The sequence below is a fragment of the Mustela lutreola genome, chromosome 9 (genome assembly GCF_030435805.1).
Source record: "Mustela lutreola isolate mMusLut2 chromosome 9, mMusLut2.pri, whole genome shotgun sequence".
Lineage (NCBI taxonomy): Eukaryota > Metazoa > Chordata > Mammalia > Carnivora > Mustelidae > Mustela > Mustela lutreola.
Genome location: NC_081298.1, coordinates 125844934 through 125860983, shown reverse-complemented (window position 1 = coordinate 125860983; position 16050 = coordinate 125844934). Strand labels below are relative to the sequence as shown.

The 16050-nt window shown below is 50.7% G+C and overlaps 1 protein-coding gene across 4 annotated transcripts in view; it reads right to left on the bottom strand.

Moving 5' to 3' along the window:
* Window positions 1-13005, bottom strand: part of OTOF (otoferlin) — a 92190-nt gene extending 79185 nt beyond the window's left edge. For all 4 annotated transcript variants that reach the window (XM_059132432.1, XM_059132431.1, XM_059132433.1 and 1 more), the window contains exon 1: window positions 12927-13005. In XM_059132432.1, the coding sequence (XP_058988415.1) occupies window positions 12927-13005 (79 nt within the window). The remainder of the gene's footprint in view (window positions 1-12926) is intronic.
* Window positions 13006-16050: the final 3045 nt, after the last annotated feature.

Genomic DNA, 16050 nt, shown 5'->3' with positions numbered 1-16050 from the left:
GGGTGACATGTGGGAGAAAGCACCTGAGGTTTTCCTCTCCGAGGCCGACAGAAAAATGAATGAGAGAGTTCTGGGGCAAGGGATGGTGGGGAAGGCCCGTGGCTTCCGGGGGAAGGGGTTGATTCAGATATCTCCAGGGCCTGCCTGGGCTTCTGAACTTGAGAGCAAGTATGTAGCAGTCAGAGACAGGTGGAGGTCTGCGGAAGGGTGTGTGTGTGTGTGTGTGTGTGTGTGTGTGTGTGTGTGTAGGAATAGTATGTTGGGGGAGGGGCTGTGTCTCAGATAATCAGGAAGAATCTATAAAACAGAACTAGATACACAGAAAATAGATGTGTGAAGCAGACAGATGGGAAACAAAGACTCTCGAGCACTAGCCAGGAACAAAACAAAACTGAAAAACCGGGAAGAAAAATCTCACCCACTCACCCCAGGGCAGCCAGGAGAGGACAGGAAAGCATGAGCGTTGGTGCCTAAGCTGTTTGCAATTTTCCCCACTGGGAACACACAATATATTCGGGGACTCAGGAGTGCTTATGTGTGCACTGGGGCTTCCCAAGGACCTGGTGCTCTGAATCACCAAAGGTCTCTTCATGCTGGAAGATGGTAATAAACCTGGATATTTCTGTGTTCAAGGCTTTCCCGGAGTGAACACCCAGCAGCCCAGCCAAGGCAGAGGCAGGGAGGGACCGTCTAACCGGGTGCAGGAAGCCACTGAGGCGCAAACCCGTCCCCGGGTGCGAATTTCCTACAGCCTTGATAGAGAGGACATAAAATGCAGTGAAATGAGCGACTGCCGAATTTCTGCATCGGGGCTCTGTTCCAAAGTGCAATAAAACCTCACCGCCTCAGGCTCTGGGGATTTAGATGTGGTGAATATTGTCAAATGGGATGAGCTAAATTTTACCTCTAGATATTAAAAAAAAAAAAAGATTTGCTAAGCTGAATCCAATCAATTGTACAGAAACAGAATGTCCTCAAACGTTTTTAAAAAGCCGCATTTTAGGAGAAAATTCTGCAAACAGTGGCAGGGATCATTCTGGTGGTCCTTCGTATGCCTTAGGACAGAGGCAGGGGACCTCTGTCATCCCTGGCAAGTTATCAATGAGGATTTCTCATTCTCTCCTCTCAAGTTCATTTCCACTTACCATCTTCTCCACTCAACATGGGTCATGTTGACATTTCTGCTCCCTCTTAAATGGCTTTCAGACAAAACTATTTGAAACCCCCATATCCAATCACCTTCCTTGCCACGGAGAAGATTGAGAATGAGGCTTGAGGGAAAGAAAATAGCCTGCTCCTTGCAGCAGGGAGGCTTTGTGGATGGGGAAAATTGAATGGCACCCCCTTCCTTCAGAGGCAGCTGCTCGTAAGATAGCCGAGCTGTTGGGTTTGGAGTAAACTCCTCCTTCTGTCAATAAATGAAGTTTAGAGAGCAGACTCTGAGCTCATAACTGTAAGAAGTTCTGTGACATTGGATACACCCAGATGGAGGGACTCAGGTTCCAAAGCTTCACAGAACTATCTATCTGGTATGCTGTTTGCCATTTAAAATATCCCTCCTGTTGCTACCCTCCTAGATGAAGGGGAGCCCAAATCTTGTCTCATTTGCAGGATGGAGTGCTAGTCTTTCACGTGATACGACTGTAGGGTATCAAGTGCCTTGTTGGAACCAAACAGCCCCATCTTCCTGACAGTTGACCATGTTAGAGCCAGACCTTGGGAAGAGGCAGGTGTGGGAAACTGGGCTGTTAGTGGTGTGCCTTCATCCATTCCCACATGCAAGGGGGTCTTCTGCTCCTGCTGTGTCAGCGTGGAGGGGACGGGGGTTCTACAAGAGATTTTGTCATGGGAAGCTGACTGAAGATGCTTATTACAATCCAGAAAGGGGTTAGGTCAGACATGTAAAAGACTACTGTACAAGGCAAAATTTGATCATTCACAGGCAACAGAGTGTGAATAAAATGAGTACACAGGAGAAGGAGAAATGACCTCAGCTTACAGATCAAGGAAGACGTGGCAGAGGCAGGGGCATGGACCCTGGGGAGATGGGAGTGACAGGGACATCCAGGCAGAGAGGACCATGTGAGCAAGTGTTTGTGAGTGTGAGCGGAGAATGGAGACTTGAAGGAGCGGGACACAGGACCGGCGAGTTCTGATGGTAAAGGGGAAAGTGAAGAGTCTCCCTTTAGGGAGCAGCCCACTGAAGGCAGATCCGAGAAGGGGGTCCTGGGTTCCTGAAAGGACACAGGGTGGGCTGCTGGGCCATCTATAGGAGAAAGGGGATGTCCTGAGGACAAGCTTCAGGGACCTCAGGTCCTGGACCCGCATCGGGAGTTGGCTCTCCCACCCTTCAGGGTCTCAGAGCCATCATCTCTAACCCGGAGCAATTACCCTGGACCAGCCTACATCCTGGAACTGGAAACTGAAACAGAGTCAAGTGTCAAGTCCCTTGCAAGCACGGGGGACCACAGGAGAGTGTGGTAAGGCGCTTGGACCAGACTGTCAGAGTTCAAACCCCAGCTCTATCACTTGCTACCCATGTGCCCTTGAAGAAGTTAACCTCTCTTTGTTAGTTTCCTCATCCATAAAACGGAGCAAATCGTAGTTGCTTGTACACCTGGGACATAATTCATCACCCAATTAAAAAAGGGCTATTATTCCATTAAAGGGTCCTATTCTTGCTTTTGACATTTAAGTTACGTCTCAAATATAAAAATGGTCTTCTCTACTGTGAATCACATTGTGTTAGCTTATTTTTAGTAGTATATAATCAGAAACGATTTTCTTCCTCATCTACATATTTTTCAAGTTTTAGGTATTTTAGGTGTGATTCGCTCTTTTTTTAACAAGGTAAAATTTACATTCACAGACCTTAAGTGCACAACTCAGTGGGTTTTGATAACTGAGCATACCTGTGTAATCACCCTATAATGGGGATTTAGGACATCTCCATTTTCTTAAGATGGTACCTCACCCCTCACTCTTTAGTCAGTCTCTACCCCTTATCAGTAACCACTGCTCTGATTTCTATCACCAAAGGTTAGTTTTGCCTGTTTTAAACTTTATATAAATGATGTTGTACGGAATGTACTTCTTTGTGTCTGGCTTCTTTTGGTCCATGTAATATTTTCGTAATTCGCCGATGTTGTCGCATAGTTCAGTAATCCATTTGATTTTTATCATTGAGTAATATTCTGTGTATAAATATTTTTTGTTTCAGGATTAAGTATGATGTTAGCCCAATGTCTTTTGTAGTAGTTCTTTATGAGATTAAGGAAGATTCCCCCCTACCCATTTTGCTGAGTGTTCTCACCACAAATAGGTGTTGGATTTTGTCAAAAGCTTTTCTGTATCTGTTGGTGGTTTTTCTCTTGTAGTGTATTAATATAGTGAAATACTTTGATTAATTTCCTAATTTTAAACTAACCTTGCATTCCTGGGATTAAATTTACTTGTCATAATGTGTTATCCCTTTCATGGATTATAACTCAACTAATATCTTGTTAAGGATTTTTACTACTTTGTTCGTGAGGGATTTGGCTCTAATATTCTTTTTGCATAAGCTCTTTATCAGGGTTTGGTATCATATAATGAGCTATAAAGTGTTCCTTCTTCTGTTTTTCTAAAAGTTTGAGTAATACTAATATTATTTCTTCCTTAAATATTTTCTAGAAATATCTATTTCTAAATATTTCTAAATAAATATTTCTGAATAAATGTTTCACCCGTGAAGCTGTGGAGACCTAAAGTTTTCTTGATGGGAAAGCAGTTTGCCATCATTATCATCATCATTTTTATTTTGAATTTCGCGTCTTCGATAGATCCTGGACTCTTCAGATCTCCCATTTCTTTTAGTATCAGTTTGGTAAAGTGTTTTTCAAGGGATTTGTCTGCTTCATCTGAGTTGTAGAAACTTAGTGAGATACGGTTATTCATGGCATTTTCTTATTTTCTTTTTAATGAAATGATACCCCTCTGTCCATTCCTGATATTGGTCATTTGCATTTTCTCACATTTTTTTTCTTGGCCATTCTTGCTACAGTTTATCTATATTTTAATTTTTTTTTTGAAAGAGTCAACTTTCAGCTTTGTTGGCTTTCTTATTTCTTTTTTTATTCTCTTGGTTTTAGTATTTTTTGGTTGTATTTATTTCTATTTATTGAAATATAATTCGCAAACCATATAATTTACCCACTTGAAGTGTACCATTCAGTGATTTCGGTACACTTACAAGGTTGTGCAACCTTTACCACTATCTAATTCCAGAATATTGTATCACCCCAAAAAAAGCCCACACTCATTAGCGGTCATTCCCCATTGTCCTAGTCCCTGGCAACAAATCGTCTACTTTCTATCTCCATGGGTTTGTTTGTTCGAGGCAGTTTGTATAAATGGATTCATATGATACATGGTCTTTTGTGTCTGGCTTATTCAATTAGCATGTTTTTAAGACTTAGGTTTAATTCGATCTTCTTTTAGTACCTCCTTAAGGCGGAAACCTAGATGGTTGTTTTTAGACTTTTTTCTTTCCTGCCATAGGTATATACCACTGTAAATGTTGACATGTCGTATTTTCATTATCATTCATCTGGAAATGATCTATAATTTCTCTTTTGTTTACTTCGCTGACCACAGATTATTTAGAAGGATACTGTTAAATTTCCAATTACTTGGAGCTTTTTAAGATCTCTCTTATTGTTACTAATTTCTAAGTGAATCCCAGTGGGGTCAGAGAACATATTTGGAGGATGTCAGTCATCTGAAATATACTGAGACACGTTTAACCTCCCATTATACAATCTATCTTGATGACTAGTCCATATGCATTTGAGAAGAATGGGTATCTTTCAGTTTGGAGTGAAATGTCCTTGAAATGGCAATTAGGTCAAGGCAATTGATGGTGGTTTCATGTGTTCTATATCCCTAACAATTTTCTCATCTGGTTGTTTGTAATTATCTCCCGTAAGAACACTTTCCACCAGTGATGTTTCTTCAATACTGTGCTCTCTGAAAATGACCAGGGACTCACAGAGCCAGACTTGGGTTATGCAGAGTCCCTGGGCCTCCCAAAGGGAAGGTTGCCCCTTCTCTTTTCCCCATTTCTCAGCCAGATGGAGGATCCGTCTACTTCAAACCCTTTACTGTCCGCAGATCTCATTCAAATATAATTTCCACCTTCACTCATTTATCTGTCCGCCCCCCGTCCTGCCAACATACCAGCATGCACAGTAGAAACTCAGCTTATGCCAGGGATTCATCCTCGAGGCAGGGGACAGAGCAAGGATTATAAACCCTATCTCTCTGGCTCAGCTTAAACCTATACTTCCTTCTAAGGGCTCACTCAAACTCTGACTTTGCTATGTAACTAACTGTTGGCCCCAGTTCCTATTTTTCAGAACCATGCACAGGCAGAGAGAGCGTGGTGTTTCCCCCTCGAGCCCAGGACAGTGCCCGCTACACACTCATCAACTGCCAGGTCTCAGGTGGCCCCACTACTGTGACAGATTAGAGGAACCTGTGGTCCTAGTGATCCACAAGCTGTACAGAGTCTCTGCTCTAAGCCAGGCACTGGGCATATAATAAGGTATGGTGGGAAAGTGATTTTTTACATTCTTAATGGGGTAAAATATTGTTAAAACTATAGTCCTGATTTTATCTTAAACCTTAGCTTGGGGCGGGGGGGTGGGGGAGCCAGGGAGTGGAAACTGACTTTCAACTAAGCCACTGAGCCCTTTGACTTTGGAAAAAAATAAATAAATAAGTAGGAACAAAGACTGTTGAGCCACTGTCTCAAGGGTGGATCAGTCCACCAGGAAGAAGACAAGGGCTTTAGGTAGAACTGATCACATGGTATTCTCTGTCTCTGGAGACCCTTCTGGAACTGGCAGTGCGAGGAGCAGTCACTGCCTCGTGCTGCCCGGATGGGGGCTGCAGAGTGGTCCCTCCCCTCACTGCTTCTGTTCCCCTGCACCTGTGGGCCCTGCTCCTTCAGGCATCATCTCTACCCGGGGCTGCTCTGTGCCAGGCACTGTGGGGGTCCTGCTGCCCGCCCTGGAGGAGCCTGCTTTGTGGCTCCAGGTGTTTCCACACCATCATCTCATGGCTGGCAGAATTTGGGGCGTCAGCAGGAATCCCAAGGAGGATCAAGCAAGGCTCTGCCCACACCCCCGCAAATCCCCCAGTCCATGGAGTCCCTGAGAGTCGCAGTCTATTCCACTCCGGTCTCTCTAGAAGTCTGCAGCAGGTGCTTGAGATGCACAGCCAAATCCTTATACTGACAGAGCACTCTACAGCGTGTAGAGCCATTCACATATATCGCCTTTTCCATTGGACCCCAAAGCAGCCCTCTAAGGACTCAGGCATATTTCACCTTCTCCTAGGCCTTCACGTGTCCCCTGGACTTCCAAACCACGGGGCTCCAGCCACCTCCCTGGGCACTCACTGTACCAAGCCAGATCTCTGGCATCCTGGGGGACATTTTCACTAGAATGACTGACAGGCAAGTCTGTCCTTTCTGTGTCCCAACCCCCAAACATGCTCTTCCTCACATGGCACGCTCCCCTCCTCCACCAGCGGTCTCACCACCCATCCAGGTGACACTCTGGTCCTGCCCTCTTGCTCGCTATCAACTCCAGACTCACTACCCCCTCTCTGAACCCATGTCCTCTCTTCTGTCCAAACCCACCTCTTCCCCGTTAAGACACAGTCCTCGGCCTGTACGGTTGCCCCAGCTTCCTCCCTGGGCTCCCGGTCTGGAGTCCTGACATCCAGGGTGTCCTTTCCAAAACCTGATGTCCCCTGCCCATTCTCCTACTAAAAGCATCAGACTCCTAGTCACTTAAAAAGCAGAAGTTCAAACCCTCTGTGTTTGGGCCCGCCTCCCCTCCAGGGCACGCCCACCCCATCCCCAGCAAGCACTCCCTGCTCTCTAAACCCTTGATTCAGCTCCACGCTGTTCCATCTGTACTGATGTTAGCCCTTCTGCCTGGAATGAGGCCCTTTGTAGGTTTTGTCCCAGCTAAGAAGTCAGCTTAAACATCAGCCCATCCCCCATGCCCCTGCAGTAAAATCTCTTCCCTGGTCCCGCGTACCGCCCAGCTTCATCTGTTGGCTTCCGGGCGGCTGATTTTGGCCAACACCAGTGCTGCTGGTTTGCTCCCACCTCCCTTCCCAAGGGCTCTTCTGCCATCTTTAACGAGCGAGTCCTGATGCCCCCTCTCAGGGCAGCTTCCAGACCTCCTGGCCGGCAGGCATGGGCTTCCCTTGCCTCATGCTGCCTTGCACCTGCACCTCCCTTTCCAGACTATTCTTTGTGCTGCTCGTGGTGACTGGGGCAATGACTGGCTTCCCCTTGAGGGCAAGGACCATGTCTTTTTAATTTATTGCTGTCACACCAATGCCTAAAATAACACTTGGCTGGCCCTCACTGAATATTATGATCTGGATGAATGAAACGAGTGAATGAATGATAAAATCCTTGGTTCACAAAACCCATGAAAGTGTAGCTTTTAATGACCAGGAAAAAAATTATGACATCGATGAGACAAGCAGAAATTTGATCACTGACTGAATATTTGGTAGTATGAAGGGGTTATTTTTTAGGAGTGATGTAATATGTGGGTTTTTAAAAAAAATTGAATCGTTGTCTTTTATAGCTTTGTACTGTACTGTACTGAATATTTTCAGATGAGATGGTGTGGCGTTTGGGCTTTGCTTCCAAATAATTCGGGGTATGGGAGGAGGAGGGGAACAAATGGGACAGGACCGGCCAGGAGTTGACGGATGTTAAGACTGCCCTGGGAAAGCTTGGGGGCCAAAGCAACACTCTCCCAACTCGTGTATGTCTTTGAGACTTTCCATCATAGAGAGTTAATAATAAAAAAGGGATTAGTCCCAGCCATGGGTGTAGGTGGGAGGGCTGTAGCTTTTATGTTATGAGTAAAGGTGGGTGAGACAACCAAGGAAGGCATTGCAATTCAGGGAAATTTACAAGCCTATTCTGGAACACATTTCCAGAAGCATTTTTGCTGAGGGCCTTTGTAGCAGGACACAATTTTACAGTTACTTCCATATCATGAAAATACCCTCATCAGATCAGGAGAAGCATGGGGAATTTCCAGTGTGCTCTGCCTTCTCTCTGAGTCTGCACTGGCTTGCTCTGGGTGGGAGGGGGGACATTTACCACCTGGGAATTTGGACAGAAAAGATCTGTCCCGAGCCTCACTCCCAGGGGGTGAGGGACCAGTGTGTGGTGGGTACAGTGGAGGAGGTGGGAGGCACAGCAGACGCACAGAGCTGGGTTCACAGTCAGTGTGGGTGGCAGAGTCTGTCCTAAGGGTCCCTCCCTTCGTCCCCTTCCATGGGGGCAATGCCCACCCCTTGTGAGGGGTGACACCTAGCCCACAAGCTCTCAGAGAGATGTGGTACAGGACCAGGGATGGCAAGGAAGCCTCGAGATAGAGGTCCTATTTCTCATGAAGAGAGAGAGCTCCTCCTTTTTAATGGGGAGAAGAAACCTAATTTGGAATCCGGGGGGCCCCCACAGCCATGAGTGGGGACACCTTGTCCCCCCTGCCGAGGCTGGGACCCCACCTCCCCCCTGCACTCTCTCACCTGACCCCATGGATTCTGGCTCATCACCCTCACTGCCCCCCTCATCCTGCCTCAACTTCCCTGCAGCCTCTGCTCCAGCCCAACCTGGGGCTTCCTAGTTAGGGCACTCAACTGGGATTTCCCTCCTCTGGCCTCTGGTCCCGTCAGCCCCTCACCCAGAATGGCCTGGCCTCCCACAGCAGCCTCCCTCGACCCTCCTTCTGCGTCTCCACCGGCGTAAGAAGGAAGCCGCCATCCCCCCAACAGGCCGCAGTTCACGGCCCAACCCGAAGCACACCTTGGCCCTTCTGAGTCGGACATTCCCCATTATGTCCCACTCTTCTCTGCTCCCCTATCCGATTAGGGGACCCTGGTTCGCCTATGAAACCCCACCCTGTACCACGTGTTTATGCAGCCGTGCTCAGAAAGAGCGTGTCCTACGAAGGGCTTGGGCCACACGTGGCCCCACTTGCTTCTGCTCCCCCGCGTTTCCTAGAGAATGGGGTCAGCTTCCCTCTGGGGCCCCAGAACTGCGGTGGTTTCTAAAATACCAAGTGCCCTAGCTGAGCTGTGGGAGGAGTAAGCACATAGCACTGCAAGGGAGGGGGAAGGCTTCCCAGAGGAGGTGACAGATGAGCTGGGCCTTGAAGGATGGACAGAATTCATGCGTGTTCTCAAGATGGAGGGTGGGGGTTGTTGCAGGCAAAAGAAATCAATGTCTCAAGGTCTGGAGAGATACAGGGCTTCTATCTTTGGAAGAATGACAAGAAATTCAGGGTTATGGGAATGCAGTGGGGTGGGCCGGGAGGAGGAGGAGGAGGGAGAAGTCTTTGATAAAGCAGACCTTTACCGCTGGTTCCATCACCAGTTCAAGTGAATTACTTGGAGATCAGACCCAGCCCCCAGACAACACCCAACTCACACATCCAAACCCCAAACCCACTATCGTGGCAAGAAAGCTCGGGGATGCGGAGTACGGAGAGATCACGGGCCTGGCCCCAGACAGGGGCTACTTCACGGGCAGCCCAGGTTCTCTCCCCAGGTGTGGATGGGCTGAGCACTGGACAGAGGCTGGCCTAGAGGAACTTACAGGCTCTCCCACCGTGTTCCCTGGTTTTCACTGATACTGAGAACCAAGTTAGCAGTTGAAAAAGGACAAACACTAGGAGAGTCCTGCTTTTCTTTGAGAAGTGACCTGCCATCCAGATGGCTCCTTTCCTGACAGCGCACTCTTGATTCTGGCTGCAGGCCTCTCAGTTCAATGAGGGCCACAGTCTCCTCTTGTTCACGGGAAGCTCTGGGGCTCTGGGGTCTGCGTGCATGACATGGCCTGGGGACCGGGTCTTCTGGTGTCTCCTATGTGACCCAGTGGACTGTATCTCCTGCAAGCAGGGGCTGTGTCTTCACCCTCAGGGTCCTAGACTTGTCCACAAACATCCGCACGTACTGAGAGTGAAGGAATAAGGGCAGGATCAGGTTACGAGTGAAGGCGCAGCCCCCATGGGAACAGGGCTCTGGGGGCGGGGGGCAGTCTGCTCCAGACCCAGGTTCCTGAGGAACATCTTAGCCGGGGGGTCCCTACAGAGCAGAGGACAGGCCTGAGTTGCTCGCTCCTGGCACAGGTCAGGAAGCCCTCAGATGTGCTCTCGGGGAGAGGAGAGAGTGGGCTGGAGAGAAGATGGCTCGGGAGCCAGCAGCCGCCCCCCAGGAGCACCGGAAAGGGGTGCCTCGCAGACCTAGCAGTCATCTGAATGCCCTTCCGTCAACCTCCTCCAGTGCCCACTCCTTCACTGAAGCACCCCGGGGACGTGCTTGTTACCCACGTGGCCATTTTAAAGATGAGGACTAGAGAGGGGAAGTGAGAGCCAGAATCCAGTAGGACCCAGAGCTTCTGACGCCGTATCTAGAACTTTTTCCACCGCAGCCCCTAAGGGTCTCAGGGGGCACAGCACAGAAGGGCAAACTATGTTTCAACCAGCTCATCCTGTCTGCCAGGGTCACAGCCAGAGAGCCCAACCCACTAGGGCTCCCCGCACCCAACCTGTCCCTGAGCTTCACTCACGGGACTAGGGGAACCCAGGGCCATCCTCTCCCTCTGACTATTTATCAGTTTCTGATTCCCCCCCCTGCGGCCGTTTGCTTGGACAACTGAGGCTGTGTATGCCAGGAGTTGCTGTGGAACATTCTGGAATGGGTTGCTTCCTCTGAATTGTTGTTAATGTTGGGTTTTGGGGGGTGTTTCTGGTTGTCAGGTGCTGGCTGAGGAATGGCTGAGACATCTCTGGTTGTTAGAAAGGATGCTTTCTGGAAATCTGTTTGCCATCGGCCCCTTCCTGATGCCCAGCTCCTTCCCCTAGTTCTGTCTGCGGCCACCTGCTACAGGTGCACCGCTTGGAAGTGGATCTCCCCACTCAGTCCAGAAGGCCCAGTGTGCAAACCAGCAAATTCCTGTGTGGTCGGTTGAGGCTAGAGGCCCAGGGATCAAAGGAGATCCAAGGAGAAGGGGGTGCACATCAGATAGCGTGCTCTGGTTGACCAGGAAGAGAAAAAGGGGCTTGCAGGATCGAGCACCCAGGGAAGGGGGTGAGGTTCTGTGCCCCAGCCCCTGCACTGACGCCACAGGGGTCTCTTTCCCTCTGGGCCCTGGTGTCTCTGCCTGCAAATGCCTGGTTGCCGCCACGGGGGGCTGGCAGGTCGTGGCCGCAGGAACACAGCACTCTGGAGCCAAGCAGCCGAGTGCTGTGCTGTTTGTGGAGCCCAGGGACACATTTCACAGATGAAGGGACACACTCGCTTTTCCTAAAGCCAGCAGGTGGCACACAGATCCAGAGTGCTGCAGACAAAGCCATCCTCGGGCTGGTGTGGGAAGCAACAGGCAGCCTAGCCACCCTTTCCTCCCCAACTTGCCTGCAGGGACGTTGCGATCCCCTGCATCCCTGCCCATTCTGTGCACAACCTGGGCCTCCCGCCAGAGCCCATCCGATGCGGGGGGGGGGGGGGGGCACGGGGGCTATGGCCCCTGGTCTCACCTCTCCCTTGCAATCCGGGTGCGGACATGCCCCCAGCCTGGGCCCTGCTCACTTTGCTCTCTGGTCTGCTGGGCTTCTCTCAGCTCCGCCCCCAGCCCCCATCATCTTCCCCTCTCAGGAAGAAGGGCCGTGTCTAGTGAGGAGTGCCCTGGCCTTTGGTGAAAGGACATCAGAGGTGTCCCGGCCCAGAGGGCTGGGCTATGGCCAGTCAGAAGCCAAGGCGGGTGGGTGGTAAGCACAAGAAACCCGGCCTTATTTAGTTCTACTTAAAAGCCTTGGGGGCTGCCCACTGTCTTTAGGGTAAAGGCAGCCTTGCGTCCTTGGTTCCGTCTCTCTCCTGCCTTCGCTTCTGTGCTTACTCTGGGCTCCAGCTTCATGGATCCTCTATCGACTCCGTTCCACATTCCAGCTCCTCTCTCAGCCTTCAGCCTCCCGGCCCCGGCACCAGCACTGCCCTCACTTCCTTACCTTGCTCCTTCCTGCTAGTCCCTTGGGTTTCAGCTGAGGGGCTACCTCCTCCAGGAAGCCTTCCTTGACCACTCTGCCCCAGCCCAAGTCGGGTGCTGCTTCTGTGGCTTGCATGCTGCCTTTGTCCCCGTCCTCATCATATCAAACACCTGTCCTACTTGTCTGCCCACTGGAGGTGGGCTCCTCAAGGACAGAGCCTGGGTCACCCGCAGCCCCCAGGCTTGACACATAGACCATAGTAACTGGCTGCTGGATGCATGGGAAGGGAGGAGGCTAGGAAGAGAATCGACAGAGGAGAGGCCAGTGGGGCTCACAGGATCCCTGCCCACCAATAGATCCACAAGAAGCCAATAGTATCCTCAACCAGAGAGCCCCTGGCTGCCTGGTTTCTGGGGAGCCATGCTATGGCTTTCAGTCTGCAGAGGCCACCACCACCCTGAGCCCAAGGAGATCTTCTGGAGGGAGAGGGAGAGGAGGAATGGGCCCACAGAGGCTCCATGGGGCTGGGCCTCTTCGCTGTGGGTCCCCCTGAGCTTGGAGAGGCGGTCTTTACCTCTGCTTCCCCAGGACCCCCTGCACGCAGAGAACTCTGCACCCTACCAGGCACACTGCACGTTGGCAAGCACAGGGAGGGACGGACACAGACGCAGACAGGGCGACACGGGGGACGCTGACCATCAGGAAATCACAGTGGCCAGTCAGGCCAGGGGCAGAGGGCTGCCCATGGAAAGCCTCATCACCCCAACCCTGCTAGAACTTTTCCCATCCATCCTCCCTGCTCTGCCGTATCCCCATCAGCCCAGAGCTAGGGTCCCTCTAAGACAGGGGGCCCCCTACCTCGGAAAGTCACTTTGGCGATCCTGTCGCCCCTGCCCCGCAGCTCCGAGACCGTCTTGAGGTGGACAAACAGAGCCATGCTGGCGTGTGGAGCCTGGACACCGCCGGCGGGCAGGAGCCGCTGGGGAAGGAGTGAGTCTGGTGGAGCTCGACTCACACGCACATGCCTCCCTCCTCTCCCTCTCTGCTCTGCTGCTCCCGCCTCCTGCGCCCCCTCGGATGCTGCCCACAGAGACCCAGGCAACTGAGTGAGAGAGCTGCTCCCTCCCGCGGTTCACAGAGCCTCACAGTCCTGGCAGTGCCCGCCCCTCCAAGTTGTCAGCCCAGTGTGTATTGGTGTGTGTGTGTGTGTGCGCGCGTGCGTGTGTGTGTGTGTGTGTGTGTGTGTGTGTGTGGTGTACCCTGCGTACAGCCCTGGGAATGCAGGCTCAGAGTCGGAGTGGGAAATTCATTATTCAGCAGCCTCCTGCTCCTAGATAAAGCCCTGCCTAGCCTCTCCTGGCCCCCTGGGGCTGACGTTCCTGCCTACCTCTCCTCCCTGCTCTGCTGTGCCCTGCTAGGCCAATGCAGCTGCCAGGAGTGGGCAAAGGGGCTCGCACACGAGTGTTAAGTGTGAGTGCAAGGAGCTCTACCATCTGTGGGAACAGGAGGCTGGCCTGTTGCACTGGTGTTTTGAGGGGATTCATGCCTCCAGTCAAGCTGGCCACCAGGACTGCTGGTGTCCGTGAGGCTCAGGGAACCTGGATGGGTCAGGCCTGGCTGGGTCCCACTGCGCCATGTAGAAATCCCAAACCCCCCCCCCCCCCACCCGCTGGAAAATCAGCATCCACCAGACACCATTTAAGCTGTGTCTGGTGGCTGCTGTCAGAAAGGGAGCCCTGAGAAAAAGGAGATGTTACTTCTCCCACCTGCTCTTGGGGACCTTATACCCCCCAGAGGTGGGGTCCTGACCTCTTGCTTTGGGATCCCTGGATCTGAGAAGATGGAGCTCAGGAGCCAGGCTCTGCATGATGGGAACTGCCCCAATGTGAAGGCGTCAGAGGCCAGTGTTCTACTAAGGGCGATGCTTAAGGCACTAGCCTCACCCCATCCTGGGCGCGGGGATGGGGAAGGCTGGGCCGGTGAGCCTCCCTGGAGCAGAACTGTCAAGATTTGTGTCCAGTTAGCTGCCGGGTTTGGGGGGCGCAGGGAAGGGATATCTGGCAAAATTTCCAAGGACTGAAAAAGAACGGCTGTCTCTTCCAGTAACATACCCCAGGAGAGGCTTACAATGAAAGGGAGCCCAGGGACCAGGATTCCAGAACCCAGAACCTCCGCAAGGCCATCTACCCCTTCCTCTGGCTGTTTGCTCTGCAGGGAGTGCTCACTCCACACTGCCTTCTGGCCCGGCCTCAGCCCAACTGATGCCCAGTCCTGGAAGTGCCTCTGCACCCACACTTTCGCTCAGACTTGGTTGGGGTCCTCCCCACCTCTCTCATCTCACTGCTTCATTCTCACCACAGGGAGACCCTGGTGCCCTGCATCTTTGCAGTCCCAGAGCCTCGCATGGAATCCTGGGTATAACAGGCTACCCATAGAAGGTTGACGGGATAAGGGGAACAGAGCCTAAAAGTTCAAAAAGGGAAGCATCAGATTTTCACGGCATGCTAACAAGAGGTTACTCCCTTTGAATTCTACAGTCCAGTGACCTGCAGGATGTCACAGGAGAGTCCTTCTAGATGATTCCTTGTTACATTGCCTGCTTTTTCTTTTTCTGTTTATGTTCTATTTCCTTCTCTTCTTTTCCTTTCTCAGTTCCTGCTCTCCTTTCTCACTTTTATCTAGCTACAGTGAAGCAAAGAGTATTTCAGACTATTGTATTTATTGAATACAAAAGAATATCCACCAAATTTTAAAAACCAGGTAAGTTTAATGTCTCTTTAAAAAAAAAAAAAAAAACCTAGCTTTATTTGTAAGACTAGTAGGAAAAAGAGATAGGAAAAAGAGATCCATTTCCTCCCCAGGCCCTCCAGTGGTTCTCTCCTGTAGGGGGTGAGTGAGTTTCAAGAGGCCTGTGCCTCTTTAGGAAAAAGCCCATGAACTTGTCTTAAACAAAGCATTGAGCTTGGCTGAACCTCAGTTTCTGTATTGATAAGATGGTAATAATTCCATCCCACCAACACACAGCACCCCTTAGCCAAGCCAGCTGACCCTCTGAAACCTAAGCCAGACCTCACCTTTTAATTTCCACTCTACCTACTATTACAGATTTCTGTAACTCTTACCGTAAAATTTATTCAACATATACTAGCTCCTCCTAGTACCAGGTACTGGGGATTCAGGGGTGAATGTGATATGGTATTGGACCCTAAGCAGAAGCCTCGCTGGAAGGGTCCTCTGTTATGGGCACCACCAGCTGGGAAGTCATGATGGGGGAGGGAGTGGGCACTTGACCTTGGCGGTGGGGGGCACCTTCCTGGAGTACAGCACACGTGAACTGAGAGCTGTTCTTTGACAACTTTTACAAATATTTTTCTTATTATTGCTCCTCTTCTGCATGGGGAATTTAGAAATACAGAGACCTGACTGCAGTTTGAAGGACTGGTGGAAAGTCTTTCCGCCTGGTCTGCGACCACTCATTCCGGGACAGTTTCTTTTCCTCCCCAGACCTCAGTTCCCCTGCTTCTTGCACTCTTTGGAAGTCCATGGCTCCCCCCATCCCAATGTTATCTCTCAGCAAAAGCCTTTTGACAATTCTGGTTGCAAAAGCGTCCTGCAAGTTCATTAGTGTCTGTGGTCTTCATTAGCTGCCATTTACAGATTCAAACTGTGAAGATGACACTTCTTGGACAAGACTGAAAGAAACCGAGAAGGCCAAGGGTAAATGGCAGAGCTCTCTTGCTGATACCAGGACTGCTCCAAGGGAGCTGGGAGACAGGTTTGGCTCCAAGCCCCAAAGAGCATGTCGCCTTAGAGGCTGTCACGGCTCTTTCACGCCCCAGTTAAAGACCAGGGCTGGAATGAGGGTCGCTGGAGAAATGGGGTGTGAGGGCACCAGTTGCAGGAGGAAGCCATTATTATAAGGAACCCTCACTGGGAACTTGGTTAAGTTTGCTTTCTGGTGCAAACAAGCCAACCCTGTTGG